Source organism: Nyctereutes procyonoides, unplaced genomic scaffold, assembly GCF_905146905.1.
Source record: "Nyctereutes procyonoides isolate TBG_1078 unplaced genomic scaffold, NYPRO_anot_genome, whole genome shotgun sequence".
Lineage (NCBI taxonomy): Eukaryota > Metazoa > Chordata > Mammalia > Carnivora > Canidae > Nyctereutes > Nyctereutes procyonoides.
In genome coordinates this window covers 1129213-1155951 of record NW_026575151.1, presented here as the reverse complement: position 1 = coordinate 1155951, position 26739 = coordinate 1129213, and the positions used below count along the sequence as shown (strand labels likewise).

General features: G+C 38.0%; 1 protein-coding gene across 6 annotated transcripts in view; it reads right to left on the bottom strand.

Annotated features, from left to right (window-relative positions):
* FAM13A (family with sequence similarity 13 member A) overlaps positions 1-26739 on the bottom strand; it is a 310890-nt gene that overhangs the window by 117919 nt on the left and 166232 nt on the right. For all 6 annotated transcript variants that reach the window (XM_055312970.1, XM_055312972.1, XM_055312971.1 and 3 more), the window contains one exon: positions 14122-14285. In XM_055312970.1, the coding sequence (XP_055168945.1) occupies positions 14122-14285 (164 nt within the window). The remainder of the gene's footprint in view (positions 1-14121; positions 14286-26739) is intronic.

Here is a 26739-nt window from a genome sequence, read left to right as displayed (position 1 = left end):
ATTGTTTTGGCTATTTGGGGTCTTTTGTGTTTCCACATCAATTTTAGGATTTCTCTATGAAAAATGCCACTGGAATTTTGATAGGGGTTGTATTGATTCTATAGATCTCTTTGGGTAGTATAGACATTTTAACAACATTAATTCTTGCAATCCATGAACATCAGATATCTATCTTTCCATTTGTGTGTATCAATTCTTTTATTAGTGTTATAGTTTTTCAGTATACAGATTTTTCACTTCCTTGGTGAAGTTATTTACTAAATATTTTATTCTTTTTGATGCTATTGTAAATGGGGTTGTTTCTGTAATTTCTTTCTCAGATAGTACATTGTTAGCATATAGAAACACAACTGAATTTTGCATATTGATTTTGTATCTTGCAACTTTACTGAATTTGATTAGTTTTAACAGATTTTGGTAGAGTTTAGAGTTTTCTATATATGAGAACGTCATTTATATATGAGAGACCATTTAACCTTTTCCTTTATAATTTAGATGCCTTTATATATTTTTTTTCTTGCCTAATTGGCTCTGGCTAGAACTTCTAGTACTGTGTTTAACAGAAGTGGCAAAATGGGCACCTGTGTTTTCATTTCTGATTTAGAGGAAAAGCTTTTAGCTTTTCATCAGTGATTATGATGTTAGCTATGGCTTGTTATATGTAGTCTTTATTATGTTGAGGTGCATTCTTTCTCCTTACTTTGTTAACAGCTTTTATTCATAAAAGAATATTAAGTGTTGTTAAATCCTTTTCCTGCATCTACTGAGATCATCATATGATTTTTATCCTTCCTTTTGCTAATGTGGTGCATCATATTGATTTACATATGCTGAACCATCTTTGCATCCCAGGGATAAATTCCACTGGATTATAGTGTATTATCCTTTTAATATCGTTGTGAATTTGATTTGCTAGCAATTTGTTGAGGCTTTTTATATGTATATTCATCACAGATATTAGCCTGCAATTTCTTTTTCCTGTAGAGTCCTTATCTAGCTTTGATCTTAGGGTAATTCTGGCCTCATAAAATGAGGATAGATTTCTTTCTCTTCAATTTTTTGGAAGAATCTGTGAAGGACTGGTGCTAGTTCTTCTTGAAATGTTTGGTAGAATTTATCCATGACATAATCTAGTCCTTGGACTTTTTTGGGAAGCTTTTAATTACTGCTTTAATGTCTTTACTTATTATTGGTCTGTTCATATTTTCTATTTCTTCCAGATTCAGTTTTGGGAGACTGTAAACTTTTAGGAATTTATCCATTTCTTCTATCCAATTTGCTGGATAGGATATCCAATTTGCTGGTGGATAACTGTTCACTATAGTCTCTCATGAGCCCTTGTTTTTTTATGGAATCAGTTGTATGTCTTCTCTTTTATAGTTTTATCTGAGTCCTCTCTGTTCTGTGTTACTATATATAAAGGTTTGCCATTTTTGCTTATCTTTTCAAAAAACCAACTCTTTCCTGATCTTTTCTATTTTTTTCTAGACTCTTTTGCATTTATCTTTGCTCTAATCATTATTCTTTCTGCTATTTTTGAATTTAGTTTTTTTCTTTTTCTAGTTCCTTGAGGTGTAAAGTTAGGTTAGTTATATGAGGTTTTTCTTTTTTTCTTTTTAACGTAGGCATTTATTACTATAAACTTCCCTTTAAGAAATGCTTTGGCCATATCTCATGAGTTTTGGCATATTGTGTTTCCATTTTGATTTGTTTCAAGATACTTTGATATCCTTCTCGATTTCTTCTTTGGTCCATTGGTTTTTAGGATTATGTTAATTTCTATATATTTGTGAATTTCTCAGTTTTCCTATTATCAATTCATAGTTTCATACCACTGTAAAGAGGAAAGACATGTAAGACTTCAATACTCTTAAATTTGATAAGACTTGTTTTGTGGGCTAACGTTCTATTCTGGAGGATGTTCCATGTGCATTGAGAATGTGTTTTCTGTGGCTACTGAATGGAATGTTCTGGATAGTTCTATTAGGTCCATTTGATCTATAGTGTCATTCAAGTTTGGTCTTCCTTTGAATTTTTGTCTGGATGATTTATTCATTGTTGAAAGTGGGGTACTGAAATCTATTATTTTTTGCCATCTATTTCTCCCTTTAGTTTTGTAAATATTTGTTTAAAAATGTAGATGCTCTGATATTGGTGCATATATATTTATAATTACTATAACCTGTTACTGAATTAACCTCTTTACCATTATATAGTGACCTTCTTTTTGTCTTGTGACAGATTTTGATTGAATATCTATTTTGTATGATGTAAGTTTAACCATCTTCATTCTCTTTTATTCACCATTTGCATGGAATATCTTTTCCCATCCTTTCACTTTTAGCCTATGTGTGCTTAAAGTGAGCCCCTTACAGGTAACATATAATTGTAATTTTATCCATTCATATATGTGTCTATTAATTGAAGAATTTAATCCACTTACATTTAAAGTAATTATTGATAGGCTATGATGTACTGTTGCCATTTTATTGTTTTCTGCCTTACGGTTGTTTTATTTCCTCTTGTCTTGCTGTCTTCCTTTGTGATTTTATTTTTTTCATGGTACACTTTGATTCCTTTCCCTATTTTTTGTGTAGCTACTAGAAGTTTTTTCTTTGTAGTTACCATGAGATTTATCTAGAACATCTAAATAGTTACAGCAGTTATTTTAAGCTGATAACTTTGATTGCATATAAAAACTTTGCAATTTTACTTCTCCTTCTCCCAAACATTTTATGCAATTGATGTCACACTTTTCTTTTTCTTTTAAAGATTTTATTTATTTGAGAGACAGAGAGTGTAAGGGAACATGAGTAGTGGGGAGGAGAAAGACAGAGGGAGAAGGAGGCTCCCTTGCTGAGCAGGGAGCCTGACATGGGGCTCAGTCCCAGGACCCTGAGATCATGATCTTAGTGGAAGGCAGTTGCTTAACCAACTGAGCCACATCCAGGCATGCCACATTTTACTTTTTAAAATATTGTAAATCCATTAACAAATTATTAGGAAGGTGCCCCACTCTGTCTTTAACTTTTGATGATTTGTATAAACTGTCTCAGTATTTTTGAATGGGGTCCTTTGAGCCTCATGCATACAGATGTCCATATCCTTTCTATGATTCATGTAGTTTTCAGCTGTTATTTCTTTAAATAAGCTTTCTTCCCCTTTCTGTCTCTCCTTCTGGACCTCCCAGGTTGAAGTATTTTCATTCACTTGATGGTATCCTATAGACCCACATGCTTTTATCATTCTTTTTCCTTTTTTCTTTTTTGTTTTTGTTCCTCTAATTATTCCAAATAACTTATCTTTATTTGCTGATTCTTTCCTCATGATCAAGTCTGCTGATGAAGTTCTCTATCGAATTTTCAGTTTTGTCATTATATCCTTCGACTTTAGGATTTCTGTTTGGATCTTTTTTATGGTTTTTACTTCTTTATAAAACTTGCTGATTTTTTTTTTTTTTTTTTTTTTTTTTAGGTATTGATTTCCTGATTTCATTTAGTTGTCTATGTTACCTTGTATCTCACTGAGCTTTTTTGGGAAAAAAAATTCAGGCCATTTGTAGATCTCTATTTAGATTTGGCTATTGGAGCTTTATTAGTTTCATTTTGTGGTGTCATGTTTGCTTAATTTTTTGTTATCTGTAAAGCCTTGTGTTGGTATCTTGCATCTGAAGGAGCAAACACCTCTCCTGGTCTTTACAGACTGGTTTTGGCACATAAAGACCTTCTTCTGTTGGGTTCCTGGGCTGATGCAACTGCCTCCGGAATTTCAGTTTATTAGGGCTAGAGGCAGGTTATGTGGCTGCTGCTGGGTCCACAGTGGGAGTTTGCAGTTAGCAGGCCTGATCCCTGGGGTGATGGAACTGCCTTCAGGACTTTGGTCAAGGGGGCTGGCACTGGGATACGGGTTAGCTGCAAATAGAGGGCCTGTTACTAGGGGTGCAGATGCATGTGGGAACTGCCAGGTTCCTAGGAGAATTCCTGCCAGCTCCCTGGGAGGTTCCCAGGATGGGCAAAACTAGCCCAACTACCTGCAAAGGGCTGGGACTGAATCACTGGGCTGCTTCAAGGTCCACGGCCAGTGCTGAAGTCTGTAGTCTTGCCTCCAGGGGTATGGATGGGTGTGCCCCCTACCAGTTCATTCAGTGGATAGGAACTCCCTTGGACCACGCCCAGTGGGGTTGGAGCTAGATCACAAGGCCACTTCAGGATATATGGTCAGACTACAACGCAACAGGCCTGCCTCTGGGCATTGTGTCTCCCATCACATTTCTGGGAGGGCAGGACTACCTGCAGACCACAGCTGAGAGGGGCTGGAGTCACACAACTGTTTTAGGATCCTCAGAAACACTGAAGTTGGAGGGTCTGCCTTGGGGACATGGATGGGTATCTCTCTCACTGGGTTTCTGGGAGGGAAGGCTTATTTAAGGACTAACGCTGAGAAGGGCCAGAGCTAGGTCACAGACCCCTTTAGGGTCCACAGCTGAAACTGAGGTCAGTGGTCCTATATTATCCAAAGTATGTCTGCAGGTAGACTGGGCTGTTTTCTGGGTCTGTAGCAATGAAACCACAATTTGGGAACCTGCCATCTGGGCGCAGACACGCCTTTTCAAAATGGCCTTCTTCAGTCTTGGGCTGTACTGGGGTTTTGCAACCTTTAACCTAGATCCTGAAGCTCCTACAAAGGCACTTTCATCCACGGATGGCCATCAATTCACTGTTGCTGTCGGGGGGAAATGAGAAGGAAGCCTCCTATTTTGTAATTTTGCTCTATAATTTTTAAAGCAAATATCAAGATAAAATACGGACACACGGTCTAATCTTAAGAGAATACAGGCATACCTTATTTTTCTGAGCTTCACTTTATAGCACTGTGCAGATACATCATTTTTTATAAATTGAAGATTTGTGGCAACCTTGCGTTGAGTAAGTCTTTGGTGTCATTTTTCCAACAGCATTTGCTCACTTCATATCTCTGGGTCACGTTTTGGTAATTTCACAATAATTCAAACTTTTTCATCATTATTATTATACTTGTTTGGTGATCAGTGATTATGACTCACTGAAAGCTCAGATAATGGTTAGCATTTTTTAGCAATAAAGTGCTAAATTTTTAAATTAAGATATATGCACATTGTTTTAAAAACAATGCTATTACACACTTAATAGATTATGGAATAGTATAAATACAAATTTTAAATTTTTTTTTTTATTTATGATAGTCACACACAGAGAGAGAGAGAGAGGCAGAGACACAGGCAGAGGGAGAAGCAGGCTCCATACACCGGGAGCCCGACGTGGGATTCGATCCCGGGTGTCCAGGATCACGCCCTGGGCCAAAGGCAGGCGCCAAACCGCTGTGCCACCCAGGGATCCCTAAATACAAATTTTATATGCACTGAGAAATCAAAAAATTCATTTGACTCACTTTATTGAGATATGTGCTTTATTATTGTCATCTATAAACCAAACCTGCAATGTATCTAAAGTGTGCCAGTGTGTGGAACTGGATAGATAGTCCTGGAAAGTATGGATTATGTGGTGGCTGTAGGTATGAGAAAAAGGCAAGCATAGAACTGAGGGAGAAGAAACTGGAAAGATAAGTACAGGATAGAGCAAAGAATCTCTTGTAGGGTGGGCACATGTAAGTCACTAGTAGTCCTGAGCAGGAGTATGACCTGTTAAAAATTTTTGGGTCTGCAGAGGTGCTAAGGAGTGGGGTAGTAACAAAGCAAAATAAAGACAGTGAGATTGTCAAAGAGCATTTGGGAATTGGCTGGTTATGGGTGGATGATGGGGTGGGGGGCAAGGGAGTCTGAGGTACAAGAGGGACTAGGCTGAGCAATCCACTAGTTAGAGTCATGTATGAGTATGGCTCAGTAGAGAATTCTGAATGGGAGAGACAGTTGTAGAAGACTTTGCATAGAGTTAGAAGTTGAAGACAGAGGCATAGGACCAATCTGTGTCAAGAAAATGGATCTAACAGGTTAGTGGAATGCAGAAAATGCAGTAACTATGTAACCACAAGGTGATGGAGGCCTAACTCAGAGCACATGGGGGAAAATGGAGAAAGGGATGTTGTAGATACTGAAAATGAAAATACTGATGAGATTTGGTGACTGATTATAGAAAAAGTTTTGAAAAGTTCTGAGTCTAGTATTTGAGAGAATGAAACCGACAGCAAAGTGGGGAGGGAAACGGAGTTGAGTTGTGTCTGGTATGGTGAGTTTATGGTAAAGGCTGAGGTAGAGAGAGTGGACAGGCACCAGAATCCTAGAACTGAGTTCAGGTCTGCGATACTTGATTTGAAAACTCATGCTGGACTAGATTCACTGTGGAAAGGACAGGAGACAGAGAGGGATGTCCAAGGAAGGAGACCTGAAGGTCCCTGAATTTGGAGGTGGGAAGGAAAGGTAAAGGACATGAGCTCCTAGATGGCTCAGTGGTTGAATATCTGCCTTTGGCTCAGGGTGTGATGGGGGAAGAAGGGGCGGTTCTTGGGATTGAGTCTTGCATCAGGCTTCTGGTGAGGAGCCTGCTTCTCCCTCTGCCTATGTCTCTGCCTCTCTCTCTGTATCTCTTGTGAATAAATAAAATTTTAAAAAAGAAAAGAAAAGGAAAAAGAACATCACATGGGGAAGCATGCATGAGATGGGGAATTTTCAGGGATATGTGAAGCACCACAATACATTTCGTATGATGAAGATTGTTTTTTTAAAAAGTGGAGGGCAGCCCGAGTGGCTCAGTGGTTTAGCACTGCCTTTGGCTCAGGGTGTGATCCTGGAGACCTGGGATCAAGTCCCGTGGCGGGCTCCCTGCACGGAGCCTGCTTCTTCCTCTGCCTGTGTCTCTGCCTCTCTCATGAGTGAATAAATAAAAAATCTTAAAAAAAATGAAAAAGTGGAAAGTATGCAAAATATATTCCTGGGTAAATACATTGCAAGAAGTCTGGAAGAATATACAATCAAACCGATAATAGAAGTTACCAGGCGGAGAGAGGAAGGAGTCAGAATAATGGAGCGAGTGATTCAGTGGGAGCTTAAGCCTTATCACTGATGTTTCAAACTTTTCTAAGAACAATCTATTCCCTACATAATTCAAAAGTATTGAAAAATGGAATAAATGGACAAGAAAGCACTTTTAGAACAGAACAACTCTCTCAGGCAGAAATCCTCTCTCAAGAAAAGATTTGTCTTTAATACACATTGAAAAATGACTTATTGTAGTCTACCTTACTTCTCTATCAAGTTAAAAATAACTGCATCAAAGGCATTTTCTTTAGCTCTATATTCATCATATTAATTTAGGTAAATAATTGGCAAAGTGGTAACTATTTATTCATTCTGATTGCAGAAAATAAAAGCATTTTAATTACTCTTAATTGCTTTATCTCTTCATGCATGAGCCAGGTACAAACCTTTCTTGTTGGTGTTTCTATAGGGCACTCACTATGGGGAAGGAGACCATGAACTTCTGTTGACAGAGATGCATACTGGGTAACTTCTGCTTCTGAAAATGGACCTATGACTTTCTTTTGGTGAAACTCCCAACATGGCGGAGCTTTTTTCTTTCTGTTTCTATGTCTCCATAAAATACTGATCAATTCAATAACCTTTGATTATAGCAGACCACAACTAGAATTCTTCCAGATTCCACTCATCCAAAGAGCTTTTCCTCCAACTTCTTCTCCTTCCTTATGAATCAACTTTCAAGAGGACCTGACCTTTATTCCTTCTACCATACTCTGTTACAGTCAATGAAAAGTATAAAGGAACAAATTATCTTAAGATGTAACATATATAACCTTCTCTGCAGATAGCATTTACGTATAACAATAGTTGGTACTTGTATTTTTAAAACAATGCTATTGAGGTATGCTTTACATATCATAAGATCCATATTTTCAAGTCTACTGTTCAGCGGTTTTTAGTAACTTTACCAAGTGGTCTAGCTATTACCATAAATCAGCTTCAGAACATTTTCATTCCACCAAATAAGGTCCCTCAGAGCATTTACATTAATCTCCGTCCCTCCCTGGTCCCCTAACCCCAGATGATCACAACTCAACTTGCTGTTTCTTTAAACTTGCTTTTTCTGGACTTTTCATATAAACGGAATCATATAATACATGGCTTCTTGCATCTTTACTCTGACTTTATAAAACAAAACTAGAGATTTTCCTTTAAATGTGTGATTTTCTTAAAAGAAAAGAAATACATTACCTTTCAAAGAAAACATTACAATAAATACTATTGAACTAAAAACCTAAAAAATTAATTCTGTTCTCTATTTAAATTATAAAATTAAAAAAAAAGTGATATAGGGCTAGAAACATGAAAGGATCACTTATCTATTTTACATGTTGAAACAAACAGTAAGATAGCTATCCTTAAAGCCTCAAATCATTTTAACATCTCAAACTTTACCTGTAGTAGAACTTTTTCTTTTTGAGCATGGATATGTAACTTTCCCTTCCAGGAAAATTTTTAAACAGCCCATCTCTTAACATACTGGTTAATGTTTACAGTTTTTCATGTTATTTTCTTCCTCAGTATCTTTAAAAGGAACAAGAATATCAGGAGTAGTGAAAGGAACTGGAATGTTCCAGCCTTGTTTGAGAGATACCAATAACCTTCTGATTTCTGTGAATACCTCTGACCCACCAAACTTGGACACTGTGCTTACACTGTGGAGAAGGACAGGCATTGACTCCTTTGAAGCTGGCATGTCAGAATAGAAATTATGCTTTTTAATCGACTGTGAATTTTAGTAATGCACATATCTTAGTTACAACCCTCCCCCCCTTTTTTTCTTTTTTAGAGAAGGAGAGGGCAGGGGGAAGGGCAAAGGGAGAGAGAGAATCCCAAGCAGGCTCTACACCCAGCATAGCACCTGACGCGGGGCTGGGTCTCAACTCTGAGATCATGACCTGAGCCCAAATCAAGAGTCAGATGCTTTATCAACTGAGTCACCCAGGTGCCCCTACAAAAAAGAATTCTTAACAGTATTTCAGTAACTGCTACTGTGAATTTCAGATGATATGGATTGATTAGCTAATGCTTTCACTGAATTAAATAGTTCTGTCTTTGGCTTGGAATTCAGAATAAAACAGATTAGTCCACTAAGCTCTAACAAAATTAAGAGGTCCTTATCCTTAAGCTTTTCTCATTAACTCACTCTAATTGTGAGAGATTCTATGAGGATTATAAAAATGACTGTTTATATGATTACATCCTCAGTGCCAATTTTTGACAATTATAGAAGTATACAAAAAATTGATTCATTTTAAAAAATAATGTTCCAAGATAGAAGGCAGCCAATAAGCAGTAAGTGATACCCAGTTCCTCTCTGGACTCTCAAAGCATCATATTTTAAGTGTGTTACTCTCTTTGCTTTTATTTATGCTGCCACTATATGAAGACTAGAAAATGAACACGTGCTGGTAACAAGCCATATTTCAACTACATTTTTTTTTTCAACTACATCTTAAGAAGTAATGAGACTACACAGGAGAATTGAAACAAAGAAGAAAAAGACAAAGTGAGACAACCTGGGGAAAAATACTGAACAAGCGCTCAACTCTAAACATTCAAAGCTATCAAAGCATACTGTTAGCCAAAAATTGCTTCTCAAAAGCCCAAGAATCAGCCTTTAATCTGTTGTTTAAAAATCACAGGACATTTCACATTCTGGAAATCTTAGTACCAAAAGTTCTTTCATGGTTGTTAACTGATAGGTAACTCTGCTGAAAACCAAGCTGTGAAGTATAAATGTGGTGCCCTGATTTTAAAGTGCCAACAGAATGATTTTTTGCTTTGTAAAGTAAACCAAACTCACCAGATCATAGGTCAAACAAAAATAGATTTTGCTGAATTGGTTTTTCTTAAGATTTTATTTATTTATTCATGAGAGACAGAGAGAGAGAGAGAGAGAGAGAGAGAGAGAAGAGAGAGAGAGAGAGAGAGGCAGAGACACAGGCAGAGGGAGAAGCAGGCTCCACACAGGGAGCCCCATGTGGGACTCTATCCGAGGCCTCCAGGACCACGCCCTGGGGCGAAGGCTGGTGCTAAACCTCTGAGCGAACCAGGGATTCCCTTCTTTTTCTTTTTCTCTTTTTCTTTTTCAAAGAACAACTGAAAAATGAAAGATCAATACTAGGAAAAGCCTAGCTAAATGAATCTTGACAATTCCTTGGAAAAAAGATGGTAAACCAAAGTAAATCTTGAATTCGATAACACGTGCACAACAATATATTTATTAGACATGGCCAACCTTCTGTTTTAAGACTGGTATAACTAATAAACTGTCAAAGAAAAAAGTGGAAACACACGCACTTTTATTTTATTTAAAATTGATGAACTAACCAATAATTTGTTCTGGAAAGTAAATGCAAATGAAAACCACCTCATAAGTTCGGTTTTGAAATGAAAATTGGCATAATATTCATTCTGTGACTTCAAAGACATAGAAAAGCTTTTAAGTTTATTTTTAGTTAAATTTAATTATCTTCACTTGTGACAATTTGTCTCACAATCTCTTAAGAGGTATGTAAAAAGTAAAATCTTTTCAGGGATGATACAGATTACGGATAGAGAGGAGAACTTGGACGAGTTACTGCTATACGATGGTGAATAGCAAGGCTTCTGTCTAAATCTTTAAGGCCGCCAAGCAGAGGAGTCAGTCTTTAAGCCTGTACTTTGTGAACTTAGAAAGTATATTTAAAAATTCATAAATATTAAAGCACATTTGTTTTAACTAGAGATATGCTGACCAGCAGAACAAATAGTCACCAGAGCAACATGAGCTGTGGTTTCTCTCCACAATCTCACTTCTTGATTTGTATCTCAGAAATACAAATTCATTCTCCAAACAGGAAGCTCTTGTTACCTTTAGGAGCAAGAACTTTTTTTCCCTTTCATTTTCTTTTTTTCCCTTTCATTGTTACCTTTAGGAGAAAGAACTTTTTTTCCCTTTCATTTTCTGACTGGATGAATAAAAATAATGATATAAACAACAAAAATGTGTATTTGTCTTTTCATTATTCCTCTTAAGGCAATCCTGGCATAATTCTCTGCCAAGTAATTTGGGAAGATAACATCTGCACTAGCTTTCATCACCCAGCTACCTGACCCTGATATTTAAACCAGAGAAGAAAACTTTTAAAAAGGCTCAATGTTTCCATCTGTGTCCCTTATTCTTTTCAGAACTTTCCTCATTGCTCAAGGCCAGTTCCTCCACTGAGGACACCTTTGCCCCTTGGCAGTGGGGGCTACTCACCGCTCTGGGGACCCCCAGCAACAAAGCTGCCCACCAGGCGCACAGCCTGCCTTCCTCAGGGTGTTACTCACTGGTTTCTGAATTCCCTCCAGATGCTTTGTTCCATTACCTCCCAGCTTAGGTATCAGCTTCTTTTTCTCTCCATGGACTCTGCCTGTTAGGCACACATACTCGCCTATATTTCAGTCATTAAAATATTATAATACCCCAAATGGAGTAAAACAAACAGACAAAACAACTCCAACCCTTTCTGGACTGGTCCACTCCTGTTCTCTGCCCTCCTCAAAGCACACACTCATCTGCCTCAACTCGGAGGCTCACAGGTAGTACTGGATCGGCTACCTGCCCTTCCTTCTCATCTCCCAACATCCATAATCCCTCCTTCTGCACTGGTGCTATAGGAGCTTTTATAAAATACAAGTCTGCTTAGATCATTTGCTGCCTTATATTCCAGCGATCCCATTCTGTCATTTTCAAAAGAAAATCCAAACTCTTTAATATGGGGTACAGTTATTCATGATCTGATATATTCAGTGCAATCTCTTAGCCACCTCTAGCCTCGCCTACATTCTAAACTCCAGGCGTCCTGAATCCACTGCTGTACTTGCAGCTCCCCTCCGTGCTGTCCTCATCACCCTGTGTGTTCTGGCACATGCCTTTTTTTCTTCCAGAAGCACCCCCCCCCTTTTTTCTTTTTAAGATTTATTTATTGGGGCAGCCCCGGTGGCGCAGCGGTTTAGCGCCGCCTACAGCCCAGGGCGTGATCTGGAGACCCTGGATCGAGTCCCACGTCGGGCTCCCTGCATGGAGCCTGCTTCTCCCTCTGCCTGTGTCTCTGCCTCTCTCTCTCTCTCTGCATCTCTATGAATGGATAAATAAAAATCTTTTAAAAAAAAGATTTATTTATTTATTCATGAGAGACAGAGAGAAAGAGAGGCAGCAACACAGGCAGAGGGAGAAGCAGGCTCCATGCAGGGAGCCTGACGTGGGACTCGATCCTGGGTCTCCAGGATCATGCCCTGGGCTGAAGGCGGCACTAAACCGCTGAGCCACCCGGGCTGCCCCAGAAGCACCCTTATCTTGATTCCCCTGACTTGTAAATTTCTACTTACCCTAGTTCACAAGTCACCTTCTTTCTGAAACCTTCTCTGACTCTCCTCTCCCGAAGTAGTCTGTGGTCTTCCACTAGGTCTTCCTAGTCTGGCCTCACACAGCACGCTGTGTCCTGTATTGGAAGCTTTTTAAGAGCACCTACGTCTTACTTACGACTTTATCACCAGCCAATTTCACAGTGTTTGGTACATGATGGGCACCTAGTATATGTGTGCTTAATAATCATATTCAATTTTTATTCACTTTTCCTCTGTCTCCCCAAGTGCAGGATTTATATCTCTCATTTTCAGAATTGCAGGTAAATGCCACATAACTAGATATTCATAAAGATTAATGTCTGTTGAAGGAACCAATACTATAACTTCCTCCAAACTCTCTCTGTCCCACTGATCCTGCAGGCTGATGAAAGATTACTTTCCTAATACACCAACTTACCATGGTTCCCATCACCTATGCCACCTAGCTGAAACTTTCACTGGCTTCCTATTACCTGTAGGATGAAGCCCAGCTCCCTCACTTGGTTCTTCTGCATAGAAATGCACTTTCCTTGACCTTCACACACTCTCTTCTCCTCCTTCAAATCTCAGCTTAGGCTTTCCCTGCCTACTCAAACTAAAATTGTCTCTGCATGAGTCTGTGACATTAACCTGATTTAGTTTCTTAATATCCTCACTTATTAGAGCTGAAATGAGCTTCACAGGCTTTCTGCCCCGCCCCCCCAAGTATTTTCCTATTGCCCCCCTCACTAAAATGTAAGGTCCATGAACACAGGTCCCTGGTTGGCTTTGTTCAATGCTGCATCCTCTGTTCTAAAGCAATTCTAAGAATCCAAGATTAGGTGTTGAACAATTGTTCAGTGAAGGAAACTCAAAGCAAAAGTACTTCATGTTGGCATTCAAGGTCCTCAATGACCTGACCATACTCCATTTTCCTAGCTTTATGTCAAAGCAATTCCTCATATGACATCTGTTTTATGATAATCTCCGTTATGCTTTCTGATGGGGCCTTCTTTTTCTTCCTATTTAAATTCTCTTCATCTTTTACAGAAATTCCCGCTTTCATAATGCAATCCGAAGTGGTATCATCCTTAGCTATATTATTTATCTGTTTAATGTCTTAAATATCTTTCAATTTTCTAGAGCTCTCTCTCTTGCAATGGATTTTTTTTAAGAAATAGGTTTTAAGTTACAACAAAAGATTAAAAATTATTAAAAGGAAAAATTTTATATACTAAGATTTAATAAGATTCAGACCTCATCTTACCTATTTTAAGAAAACTGCATGCCTTCTTTAAGTAAACCAAAGGGGTCTGCTTTCAGGTATAATTTGCAACATAAGAGCTAACAGGCTACATCCAAAATTTGTGAGTGACAGTTGGTCCTAGTAACAACTCTGATGTCCATTTTAATTGCAAATCACATTGGCCGCTGAACATACTATGAAAAGGCAGTCAAAAAGTAACTAACTTTTAACTCTGAGCCTAGCATAGTCCTATTGACTAAAATTTTTTTTAAAATATAAACAAAAATATAAATAAAATATAACAAACCATGAACACTTTTGTGATAAGAACTATTAGTCAAAAATACTTTCAAAACTTAGAATGGATTTTAAATAGCTTTACTCATCTGCATCCTGCTGACCCTAGTGGTAAATATATGCAAACATGTGGGCCTAAACATCAGAGAAGACAACACAACATGTAACATGTAAACAAAGGAAACATGCTAACCTGGATACCAACTTTGCAACATTAGCATCCTCTGCTGAACTCATGTCATCCCAATAGGGTTTTCTACGACTTAGCTGCAGGCTGACCTGAGGAAGGCCATCACATAGCTCTGTTTGTGGAATTCTGTGGGCCTGAATAGACCCTTCACTCCTGGATTTGGGGATCTAGAAAATCAAATTCAAGAGAGAGAGATTTTTAAAATCTTTCAAAATAAGTTATTAAAGATGATTTATTGTAATCTATTAACAACATTCCAAAAAAAATCAACCTAGGTATTGAATCAAAAATCCTTAAAAGAACTGTCATATAGCAAGGGGCATGGGGAAGAGGAGACACCCATACTTTCAAGGGGAACAGCCCACGTTTCTTTCCTGGATTCTGATATAAATCTTTGCCAGGCTCACCTTCTCCCAGCTCCCCTTAGAATAATCATTCCGTTTAAAAAGAGATTATAAAAGTATATCTGACTGGCAACCTGGAGTGAACGAAAGAAGAAGTAGAAAAAGGCACGGTGAAAAAAAGGGGCTGAGAACCATTGAAATGAAGGATGCCAATGTCAAAAATATTTCTATATTTACTACCAAAAAGCAAAATACACAGCAGTTCGCTAACAGTTTCTGTTGTAATCTTTTTTTTTTTAGGGCAATGTATAGTCTCATACATTTTTAACTAAGGAAAAAACTAGGAAAAGACCCACCTTTTTAGTTCTCTTATATTTCTGGACACATGAGGCCACAGTGCCAAATGAAGTATAATGACTTCTTTTATCTGAAGTTATGTGTTCCTTCCAACCCCAGAAATACCATCATGCTTTTATTTTTTTTAAATTATTTTTATTTGTTTAATATTTTATTTATTTATTCATGAGAGACACAGAGTGAGAGAGGTGGAGACACAGGCAGAGGGAGAAAAGCAGGCTCCCTGCAAGGAGCCCAATGTGGGACTCGATCCCAGGCCCCGGGATCACACCCTGAGCCAAAGGCAGATGCTCAACTGCTGAGCCACCCAGGCATCCCCATCATGCTTTTATATTAGATCAGAAAGAATGTGAATACAGCCAATGAGCTTCTCCTAAAATTGTGTAAAAATCATATGAGAGTTTCAGGAAAGACTCAAATCCTTGGATCAATTGTAATTATTATCCTGGAAGCTTTTTCTCATCTCTAAGCTTTCTCATGCTTGTCCTTCAACTGGAATGTCATCCATTCATCAGTGGCCACTGATGGTCTTAGTGGCCTAAGACCAAACCTTAACTCCCTTTGAGGTTGAGATAAGAATCCACTGCCCACGGGGCTTCTCTAATTAATCTCAGGCCTTAATGACCTTTCCCAACTTTGAATTCCTGTAATGTGCCACGATAAAATCTACGTTTGATTTCATGTCATCTGATACCTTCACCCTGGTTGTTTTATATTTCTAGGTTATACAGCCTCAACCAGATGCCTAGGGACAGAGATTAGAGTCTCATTCTCTTCCTTTTCCTCCCCTCTCCCCTGTTACTCTCTTCCTCTTATGTATATTATTAACAATTGAGACATCAAGTTTAGCAAAGTTTTGAACCAATTGATACTGTCAGATAACACAGTATTCAACTACAAGATATTTCCAAGACAGTGACTGACCAAGAAACTAGGATAACAGTCAATTAAAAAAGTAATATAGGGATAATTATAAATATTTAATAAATTCATAGCTCTATGAGGGTTACACAAAAATAACATTGGAAAATAATTTAGCAGCTATATTTAGCGCAAAGTAAACACTCAGTAAAAACTAGCTTTTATTAACATTATGTGAAATTTGTCCAAATCTGATGATTACTAATGAATTGTTCTACTGTATTTCTCCATAGAAGTTTTATAAGTTCATGAAAATCAAGGAAAGCAAGGCGAAAAAAAAATTAAATTATGAACTATATAGTTCATTGACATATTTGCCAAGATTACTTATGAAAGAAATATTAGGAGCACCTGGGGGGTTCAGTTGGTTGAACAACCAACTCCTGATTTGGTCTCAGGTCATGATCTCAGGGGCTTGGGATTGAGCCCTGCATTGGGCTCCATGCTCAGTGAGGAATCTGCTGGAGATTCTCTCTTTCCCTCTGCCTCTGCCCTTGACTTTTTTTTAAAAGATTCATTCATTCATTCATTCATTCGAGACACACACACACACACACAGAGAGAGAGAGAGAGAGAGAGAGAGGCAGAGACACAGGCAGAGGGAGAAGCAGGTTCTGTGCAGGGAGCCCGACATGGGACTCGATCCCGGGACTCCAGGATCTCGCCCTGGGTTGAAGGCAGGTGCTAAACCACTGAGACTATCAGGGATCCCATGCCCTTCCCTTGCTTGTGCTCACTGTCTTATAAATAAATCTTTCCAAAAAAAGAAATACTGAGATAAATAAGCCAGAGAACACCTGAAAAGTACAAATATATGCTATTATATATTTCATTAAGGGGCTCCTTTTGGCGTGTGGTTATTTTTCATAAGAGTAGACAGGAAAAATACACTGAAAAAGCAGTAAGATTTCAAACTAGTTAGCTAAAAAATCTCATATCCAGACTTAATTCTCTCTTAGTGTTAAAACAAATACAAGGGATGCCTAGGTAGCTCAGTGGTTTAGCATTTGCCTTCGGCTCAGGGCATGATCACAGGATCCAGGATCGAGTCCCTCATTGGGCTCCTTGCAGGGAGCCTGCTTCTTCCTCTGTCTGTGTCTGTGCCTCTTTCTCTGCGTGTCTCTCATGAATAAATAAATAAAATCTTAAAAAAAATAAAACAAATATAAGAGTAGTTGTTTGGCAACATTTCATAGTGTTAAAATAAGGACATGGCATTTTAGGTTCAGTGATAATTTGAGGGTTCTAAATTCAATGCAATAGTTTATGTAAAGGAGAAATATTCTAAGGTAAAAAGGTGATATGCAGCTGATTCCATTTAGTCAGTTTATATTAAAATAGACTAAATAATTTAAATCACTTAAAATTCAGGTACCAGAAACTATATCAGCTATATTATCAAAGTATATTTATGTGATGATTGAATCTCTATAGAAATAAAATAGACATAACTGTCATTGGCCATGAACTTCAAAATATAAACTCAATATATATCTAAGTAGTATAAAGAACTGAACTTGTACATAGAACATGAAAATACTGCATGAGTTTATGAGAGAACAAAATTGTTAGAAAAAACTAGCTCAGTAAATCTAAGATTACTAGAACTATAGAGTATATATACATATTTTAAAAGGAATGCACGTTTTTAAAGGGGATTAATGATACAGTTTTGAAGATGTACCTTGAAGACTATACATTTTCATTACAGAAATGATTGTAGGAAAAAGAGTGATAAAATTTTAAAGCCTCCTGCTTTACTGATGTTATTAATTTTAATACAAATGTATGAACTTTGAGAAATGGAAAGAGATCACTTTCATTTCCTTAGCTGGAATTGAGCTTTGTAGAAATGATTACTGAGTAGGTAGAAGGAATAGTTTTATTGTTATGCTCTGAGTATCCATCTCAGATTGTGTAAAGTTTAGAGGTTGACTTTGAGATGGTACTCAAGGCTCCTTTCATTGTAACTCTCCCAGTCATCCAAGGTTAAGGATACAAGAAGATATCTTATTACTGTGCAAGCTTAAAGCAGTGATTCTAGGGGCACCTGAGTGACTCAATGGTTGAGCATCTGCCTTTGGCTCACGTCTTGGTCCCGGGGTACTGGGATTGAGTCCCTCATCAGGCTCCCTGTGAGGACCCTGCTTCTCCCTCTGCCTATCTCTCTCTCTCTCTCTCTCTGTTTCTCATGATAAATAAATACAGTGGTTCTCACCAGGAGCCAGTTTTGTTTGGAGACATTTCTGGTTGTCATGATGGGGGTGAGGGTATGTGCTACTAGAATCTAGTGGGTAGAGGTCAGGATTGTGGCTAAACATCTTACATTGCACAGGACAGCCTGCCATGAAAAAGAATTACTCGGCCCAAAATGTCAGTATTACTGAGGCTGAGAAACTCTGGTTCAGAGGAATGGTAAGAAGAAACCGACATTGATGCAACTCTTCTCTTTATATACTTTTCTTCTGGTTCCACCTTTTTTTTTTTTTTTTTTTGTTATTGGCATGTTAAAATGTAATGGGCCCATGTCAGCTATTAAGTTTAGCAGAAATGGGCTAAGGAGGTCACCTAGGCCTTCTCTGTCTAGTCAATGGCTTTCTGATTCCCTGAGGTTCAGCTCAGGGACGCAAGCTCTGTGAGGCAAGGATTCCAGATAGGATTAAAGGCCTTATTCTGATAAATGAAGCTAATATGCTTGGAGAGACCCTCCTGCAGCTTCCCTCAGAGCATGTAGCTGTAGTAAGAAAATGGCCAACGAGCTGGGAGACTGGGATGGCCAGCTATCACTTTCCACTGGAGATACCCATTAACTCACACCTCACTTTGCTGCTTTATTTTAGTGATTTCTTCATGATAACTTCTGTTCTTGAAGGTGAAAACTATAAAAGCCCCAAACCATCTATGGAAATATTTTGCTCAGAAGAATCTGCCATAGACTTTTTGAGTTATAGATCTAGGCACATGCTGCGTGATCTATGTGTACCACTGAAATACTAAGAATTCTAGGAATTGTAAAAAGAGCACATTCCATGCATGTATTTACAGGCATGGAACAGACTTAACACAAATAATTGGAGCTCCTTTAGATTTTGAGATTCCATGGGAATAGAAACACAAGAGTAACTTTTGACAATGTAAAATTAGGAAATATTCTCTCAGATGTTGTTGCTATTACTGCTATAAAGAGTTAGTGAACACTTCTCTGTGTTAAGCATGGTTCCAAGAGATTTACATCAATTAATCCATTTAATTGTCACAACAACCCAAAGAAGCAGGGACAATTATCATTACCACCTCACAACTGAGAAAACTGAGGCATCAAGAATTTGAGTTATTTGTTCCATTGAGTAAGTGGCAGAGCTACAGTTACAACCCAGAGTCAGGCTTCAGTACTTGTGCTTACCACTACTTATATATTTGGTTACATGTGAAACACTAGAATTGCAAGAAGAAAAGGCATTTTTGGATGAAGTCATATTACATCCCATAATGCAGGCCATTTGCCCTTTTTTTAGCCATTAGTAGTTAAAACTCTAAATTTATTTCTTTGGCATCTACTAGCAGTATAATCAGAAGGAAAAAATAAGATATGAGGACAAAATTATATGGAAAATATATTCATTGTATTTTTAATTTATAATATGCCAAAAATGGGGGATCCCTGGGTGGCTCAGCGGTTTAGTGTCTGCCTTTGGCCCAGGGCGTGATCCTGGAGTCCCAGGATTGAGTCCCACATTGGGCTCCCTGCATGGAGCCTGCTTCTCCCTCTGCCTGTGTCTCTGTCTCTCTCTCTCTCTCATGAATAAATAAATAAAATCGGGGATCCCTGGGTGCCTCAGCGGTTTAGTGCCTGCCTTCGGTCCAGGGTGTGATCCTGGGGTCCCGGGATCGAGTCCCACATCGGGCTCCCTGCCCGCATGGAGCCTGCTTCTCCCTCTGCCTGTGTCTCTGCCTCTCTCTCTGTGTCTCTCATGAATAAATAAATAAAATATCCTAAAAAAATAATAAATAAATAAATAAATAAATAAATAAATAAATAAATAAATAAAATCTTTAAAAAATGCCAAAAATGTAAGCATTTTAAATAGTCAAATTAGGGATCCCTGGGTGGCGCAGTAGTTTGGCGCCTGCCTTTGGCCCAGGGCACGATCCTGGAGACCCGGTATTGAATCCCACGTCGGGCTCCCGGTGCATGGAGCCTGCTTCTCCTTCTGCCTATGTCTCTGCCTCTCTCTCTCTCTCTCTCTCTGTGTGTGTGTGTGTGTGTGTGACTATCATAAATAAATAAAAATAAAAATAAATTTAAAAAAAATAAAAAATAAATAGTCAAATTACTTTCATAGGATATTATGGCACATATACTATGAAGAATCATTTAGTCATGGATAGGTCTCCAAAGTTTTTAGTGAGACTGAAATAATTGTGCTATGATATATAACATAGTGTGTGCCCATTTAGCAAATAAAACTGTATAGTTCTATGCCTCCAATGAACTCCAGTCATTGCCATACTTAACACATACATGAATAAATTTCAAAGGCCAAAACATTGAATTCTGACACAGTCAACACTACAAATGTTTTAACATAGTCTCATCTTTAAAAATTGAACAATAAATCCGGCACCAGAAAAACATGTCTGTGTAACCAGCCTCTGATTTACCCTGAAACATCGACATGACTAACACTACTGAAGACACAAGAGTAGGTTATAAGTACAGGCCTTCCATTCCAGGGCAAGTGCAGGGTAGCAGGTGTCTGCCTTGCAGGACTGAAATGAAGCAATAGCAGGTGAATCAGGAGGAGGTGGCATTCAACTGACTATATAGGGACCTAACTCTGAAATCTGAAACTCTTTCCTTTGTGTAGGTGGAGTGGGTTCCCTGCTTATTATTTTAAGTTTCTTCCCAAGAAAGAAATGTGCATGTGAATCAACTGTAGGAAAATGTATTCAGAATGATTTGATAGATATCTAAGTTGTGTTTGAGGGAGGAGAAGAGCCCAGGGTCCACTTATGTGGCTGTCTTAGCTCTCCCTCCTCAACTGCAGGGCAATTTAGAATAACAATTTAGAATGCTATTGAAATAGTTTTATTAATAGTTTTTTTAAAGTTCAAGCATAAAAAAATAGTATTTCGGTCTTAGGAGTCACCCTAAGTACAGGTCAGTTGCTGTGCACCCATTTCGAAATTATAGAAACTGTAAGTCTGGTTCTTTTCATCATCAGGTATTTTGAGAGATGTTAGAATAGGGCAGAAAAATCACAATCAAGGCTCAAATGATGAAGGAAATTGTAATAGAAGGAATTCAAAAAGTTAAGTTTCAGATCAATCAGACCAATCACAGGTTTGCAATATGGCCCAAGCAAGTAAGGAACCCTTAGCACCTGGTTTTCCCAAAGTGTTCACTTCTTACCTCCTCTGCAAAGGTAAGAGCGGTCACAGGAGAGATTCTTATCTGTTTTGTTAATTGCTGTAGTCCTGACTCCTAAAACAGTACTTGGCAAAGAGTAGGCAATCACTAAATATTTGGGTAATAAATGAACAAATAAATGACCAAACTAAATGATATCATCTTCCTCCCAGAAACGCAGAAATGGTAACATCAGTTGATACCATCAAGCACACTAATTCCCCTATGTAAGCATTACTCTTGTTTTAGAAGTTTCCTTTATATTAATTTTCAAAACTTGTAAGTTAGCTAGGGCCTCTTCATATCAACATGGTTTTAACTGCTGTTTTACAAAGTTACTCATTCACATCCCTGACTTCAGATCTTTTAACAAGAAAAACTTCAAGCAGAAAGTAACTGCAAACTGAGTAGTTTAGGAATTTAGATAGAAGACTTTCATAAATTTTCTTCCTATTAGCAATATAAAAATTTGCCCAAATTTTTTTTGCTATTTAAATTTTTAAAAAAGATTTTATTTATTCATGAGAGACACACACAGAAAGAGAGAGAGAGAGAGAGAGAGAGAGAGAGAGAGAGAGGCAGAGACACAGGCAGAGGGAGAAGCAGGCTCTATGCAGGGAGGCCAACGTGGGACTCGATCGCCGGTCTCCAGGATCACACCCTGGGCCTGGGCCGAAGGCAGCGCTAAACTGCTAAGCCACGGGGACTGCCCTATTTTAATTACCAAATCAATGAGAATGTTTATCATCCCAACCCAAATACAACCTTTGACTTCAAGTTTTTGCTAATTTAGAGGATAGGATTACTCTGGGTAATGAGGCCTTAAAACAGGATATTCTGGAAGCTTATTCCAAAGGGATATTACTGACACTAGAAGGAATGCCATGAAGCAGTAGTTCCTACCCAGGGGTGCACACCGGAATGTCCTTTGGAGATTCTAAAAAGTACAACTACCTAAATTCTTTCTACCATTCCACTCCTCAGTCTCAAGGAATATCTCTGAGATGGATCCTGGGCAGGTATATTAAAAATAACAACAAAACACTTTAGAATAATATGTGATTCAAGTTTTAAAATTTGCCAAGTAGTAAATAATTTCTCTTTGAGGTTTTTGAAAATAAATCCTAAGGCAAAAAAAGATTAAATTAAATGAACATTAACTGAATTGTTTGATTATAGTTGGCCATATAAATTTCATGTTTATATAAGAAAAATTAGTTGGATAATTAAGGAATTAGATGTTTATTTTAGAACCACTCACTTTTTGAATTGAAGAGAGGTCTATTCCAATCCCTTTATTTCAAAAATGAAGTCCAGAAGCTCAAAGAACTGAAATGAGCTGCCCAAGATTGTAGATAGTGGGAAAGTTGGCTATTAAAGAGCCCTTTCTCTTGGCAAGATTGTATAGATGGTGGGAAAGTTGGCTGTTAAAGAGTCCTTTCACCTGGCCAAAGTGACAGTGAGAAGTAAAGTAAGAAAATGCAACATCTAGGGCAAATGAAATGATTAGTGTAGTTCACGGAAGCAACACGTCTTCTCTGGCCCAGAAGCAAAGCAGATGGCAACACTTTGGGCCAGGAGCACACTGCAGTTGTATGGAGTTGTAACCTACCTCATAGAATAACATTACCAGCCTTCACCTGACATAAAGGTTTGTTTATTTGAGAAAAATACACTTCTATCTTGTTTAAGTCAATGCATGGGGTTTATTTACATGCAAGGAAATCTAACCCAATGATGCAATATTTTGCTCAAATACTACTTTATCAATAAAGCCCTCCTTGACACTATATAATATATAGCAGAATTCTCCCTTATACACTACTCCCCATTTTCTTTACCTTGCTTTATTTATCTCTACTGCACATAATGCCGTCTGATACACTGTATATTTACTTATGTTTATTTATTTGTTGTTTTTTCCCCCTAAACAGACATAAGTTCTCTGAGGACTGGAACTCTCATGGGTTTGTGTTATAAACATGGTCAGATGGAGGGATGGCTGAGGATAGGTCAACAAAGGGCATGGCCCACCTTAAAGGAAAATCCAACTGCTTACTTTTATTGAATCAAAATTTAGCTACATGGTGACACACAGCTGCCTGGAAAGTTAGGAAAAGTAGTCTTATAGCTGTACCTCAGTGTACCCAGTCAAGGGAGGGAGGGAGAATAGTTCTTGGGAGGCCACTAGCAGTCTTGACCACAGACCTAAACGAATAAAGGAGGGTCTGCAAAGGATATCTAGGGAGGAGCATTCCAGATAAAGAAAAGAAGAGAGTAAAGTTCTGAGAAAGTATGATTCTCAAGTCTGAGGAACAGCAAGGAGTTCCCTGTGGCAGGAGCTGAATGATATGAACAGTGGCAAGAAATGAGGTTAATGATGTAGTAGAGGGCCCAGATTACATATACTTGTAGGCATTTTAAAGACTTTGGTTCTTACTCTGAGCAAACAAAATTTTTGTAAGATGCTGAACAGAAAAGTAACAGGTCTTTCATTTTACAATGATCCTGCATTGAGAAAAGACTATAGAATGGGCAGAGTGATGCAAAGAGAGCAATTAGGAAGTCAGGGAGATGCTTGTGACTGGAATACAAGGTCAGGGGAAAAGACATTAGATTCTGGATACATCCTCAATGTGGAGGCAACAGGATATGCTGATGCACTGGATGTGGGTCAAGGATGATGTCAAAGTTTTTTGGTTTGAGGACTGAAGGATGAAACTGCCATTGTGGAATTAGAAAAGATAACGAGGTACAGATTTTGGTTGGTAAATCAGGAGTTTATATAGTTATGCTAAAACTTTATTTAGTTATGCTAAAAACTTTAAACTAGTAACTTTGGACATGTATTTTTGAGATGCACAAAACATGGAGGTGGAGTGTCATATAGGCAGTTGAATATAATGGTTGGAGATGAGAAGCTTCAACTGAAAATACAAGTTTGGGAGTCATCTCTAATATTTGGTATTTAAAAATTTATTAGAAGAGACCACCTAGGGAGTGAATCTAAATAGAAAAGAAATCAGACTAAGGACTAATATCCAGAGCATGCCAAAGTTAGAGAGAGGAGACCAGATAGACTAAGGAGTGGACAGTGAGGTAGAAGGAAAACTAAGAGAATGTCCTGAAAGGCAGGGGGGAAAGGGTTTCAACAAGAAAGGAATAAATACAGTTGTCCTATACTTCAGCAATTCTAAAACATGTATCTACATAAAGACTTGTACATGAATGTTCACAGCAGCATTATTTATTATAGTTAAAAAGTGGAAACAATTCAGGGCACATGGGTGCCTCAGTTAGTTAAACATCTGCCTTTGGCTCAAGTCATGATCCCTGGGTTCTGGGACTGAGCCCTACACCAGGCTCCCTGCTCAGCATAAAACCTGCTTTTCCCTCTCTCCCTGACGCTCCCCCTGCTTGTGCTCTCTAATAAATACATAAAATTTTTTTAAAAAGTAGAAACAATTCATATGTCCATGAACTGATATATGGATAAGCAAAATGTATATATCTATACAATGGAATACTATTTAACTATAAAAAGGAGATGGGTTTCCAAGAAGGCAGAGGAATAGGAGACTTTAATTTTGTCTCATCCAAGGAATTCAGTTAGATAGCTATCAAATCATTCTGAATACCTGGGAACTCAATCAGAGATCTAATAAAAAGAATTGCTGCAATTCTACAAATAGAAAAGTGCCTACTTTCTGCAAGAATGACAGGACAGAAAAACTCACCTCAAAAAAGAGAACAAGAGGCAGTACTGACTGCCAGGGACCTAATCAGTATGGATTTAAGTAAGATGTCGGAACTAGAGTTCAGAATAACAATGATAAAGATACTAACTAAACTGGCTAGTAAAAGCACAGAATACACCAGAGAATTCCTTTCTGGAGAAATAAAAGAACTAAAATATAATCAACTCAAAATCAGAAATGCTATCAATAAGATACAATAAAAAATGAAGGCTCTAACTGCTAGGATAAGTGAGGCAGAAGAGAGAATTAGTGATATAGAAGACAAAATGATGGAGAATAAAGATGCTGAGAAAAAGAGAGACAAACAACTACTCGGTCATGAGGGAAAAATTCGAGAGTTCAGTGATACCATAAAGCAAAACAATATTAGAGTAATTGGGATCCCAGGAGAAGAAGAAAAAGAGAGAGGGAGAGAAGGTATATTTGAACAAATTATAGCTGAGAACTTCCTTAATCTGGGGAAGGAAACAGGCATTTAAAGTCTAGGAGGCACAGAGAACCCACCTCAAAATCAATAAAAATAGGTCAACACCCCAAAATACAATAGTGAAACTTGCAAATTTCAGAGACAAATAGAAAATCCTGAAACCAGCTCAGGGGATAAGAGGTCCATAACCTATAAGGGTGGAAACATCAGACTGGCAGCAGACCTATCCACAGAGACCTGGCAGGCCAGAAAAGACTGACATGATCTATTCAGAGTGCTAACAGAGAAAAATATGCAGCTAAGAATACTTCATTCAACAAGGCTGTCATTCAAAATAGAAGGAGAGATAAAAAGCTTCCAGGACAAACAGAAACTAAAAGAATCTGTGATCACTAAACCAGCTCTGCAAGAAATATTAAAGGCGATCCTTTAAGCAAAGAGACACAGCAAAAGAAATTAATTAATTAATTTAATTAATTAATTAAATTCTAAATTCATATCTTTCAATGGTTATTCTGAATATACAGGGGCTAAATGCCCCAAACAAATGACACAGCATATCAAACTGGATAAAAAAGGAAGACCCATCGATATGCTGTCTGCAAGAGACTTATTTTATTTATTTAAAAAAGGTTTTACTTATTTATTCATGAGAGACACACACACACACAGAGAGAGAGAGAGAGAGAGGCAGAGACATAGGCAGAGGGAGAAGTAGGCTTCCTGCAGGGAGCCCAATGTGGAACTCGATTCCAGGACCCTGGGATCACAACCTGAGCCAAAGGCAGACACTCAACCCCTGAGGCACCCAGGTGCCCCAAGAGACTCATTTTAGACCCAGAGATACCTCTAGATTGAAAGTGGGGGTGGGTGGGAAATCATTTATCATGCTAATGGACATCAAAGAAAGCTGGGGAAGCAATCCTTATATCAGACAAATTAGATTTTAAACCAAAGACTGTAATAAGAGATGAAGAAGGATACTATCCAACAAGAAGATCTAACAATTTTAAGTATTTATGCCCCTATTATGGGAGCAGCCAATTATATGAACCAATGAATAATAAAATTGAAGAAAAACATTGAAAATAATACAATAATAGTAGGGGACTTTAGAGAGGGGACATCCCACTCACAGCAATGGGCAGATCATCTAAGCAGAAGACCAACATGGAAACGATGGCTGTGAATGACACACTGGACCAGACTTCACAGATATATTTAGAGCATTCCATCCTAAAGCAACAGAATACACATTCTTCTTGAGTGCACATGGAACATTCTCCAGAACAGATCACATACTGGGTCACAAGTTAGGTCTCAACCAGTACACCAAAAGACTGGGATCATTCCCTACATATTTTTAGACCACAATGCTTTGAAATTGGAACTCAATCACAAGAG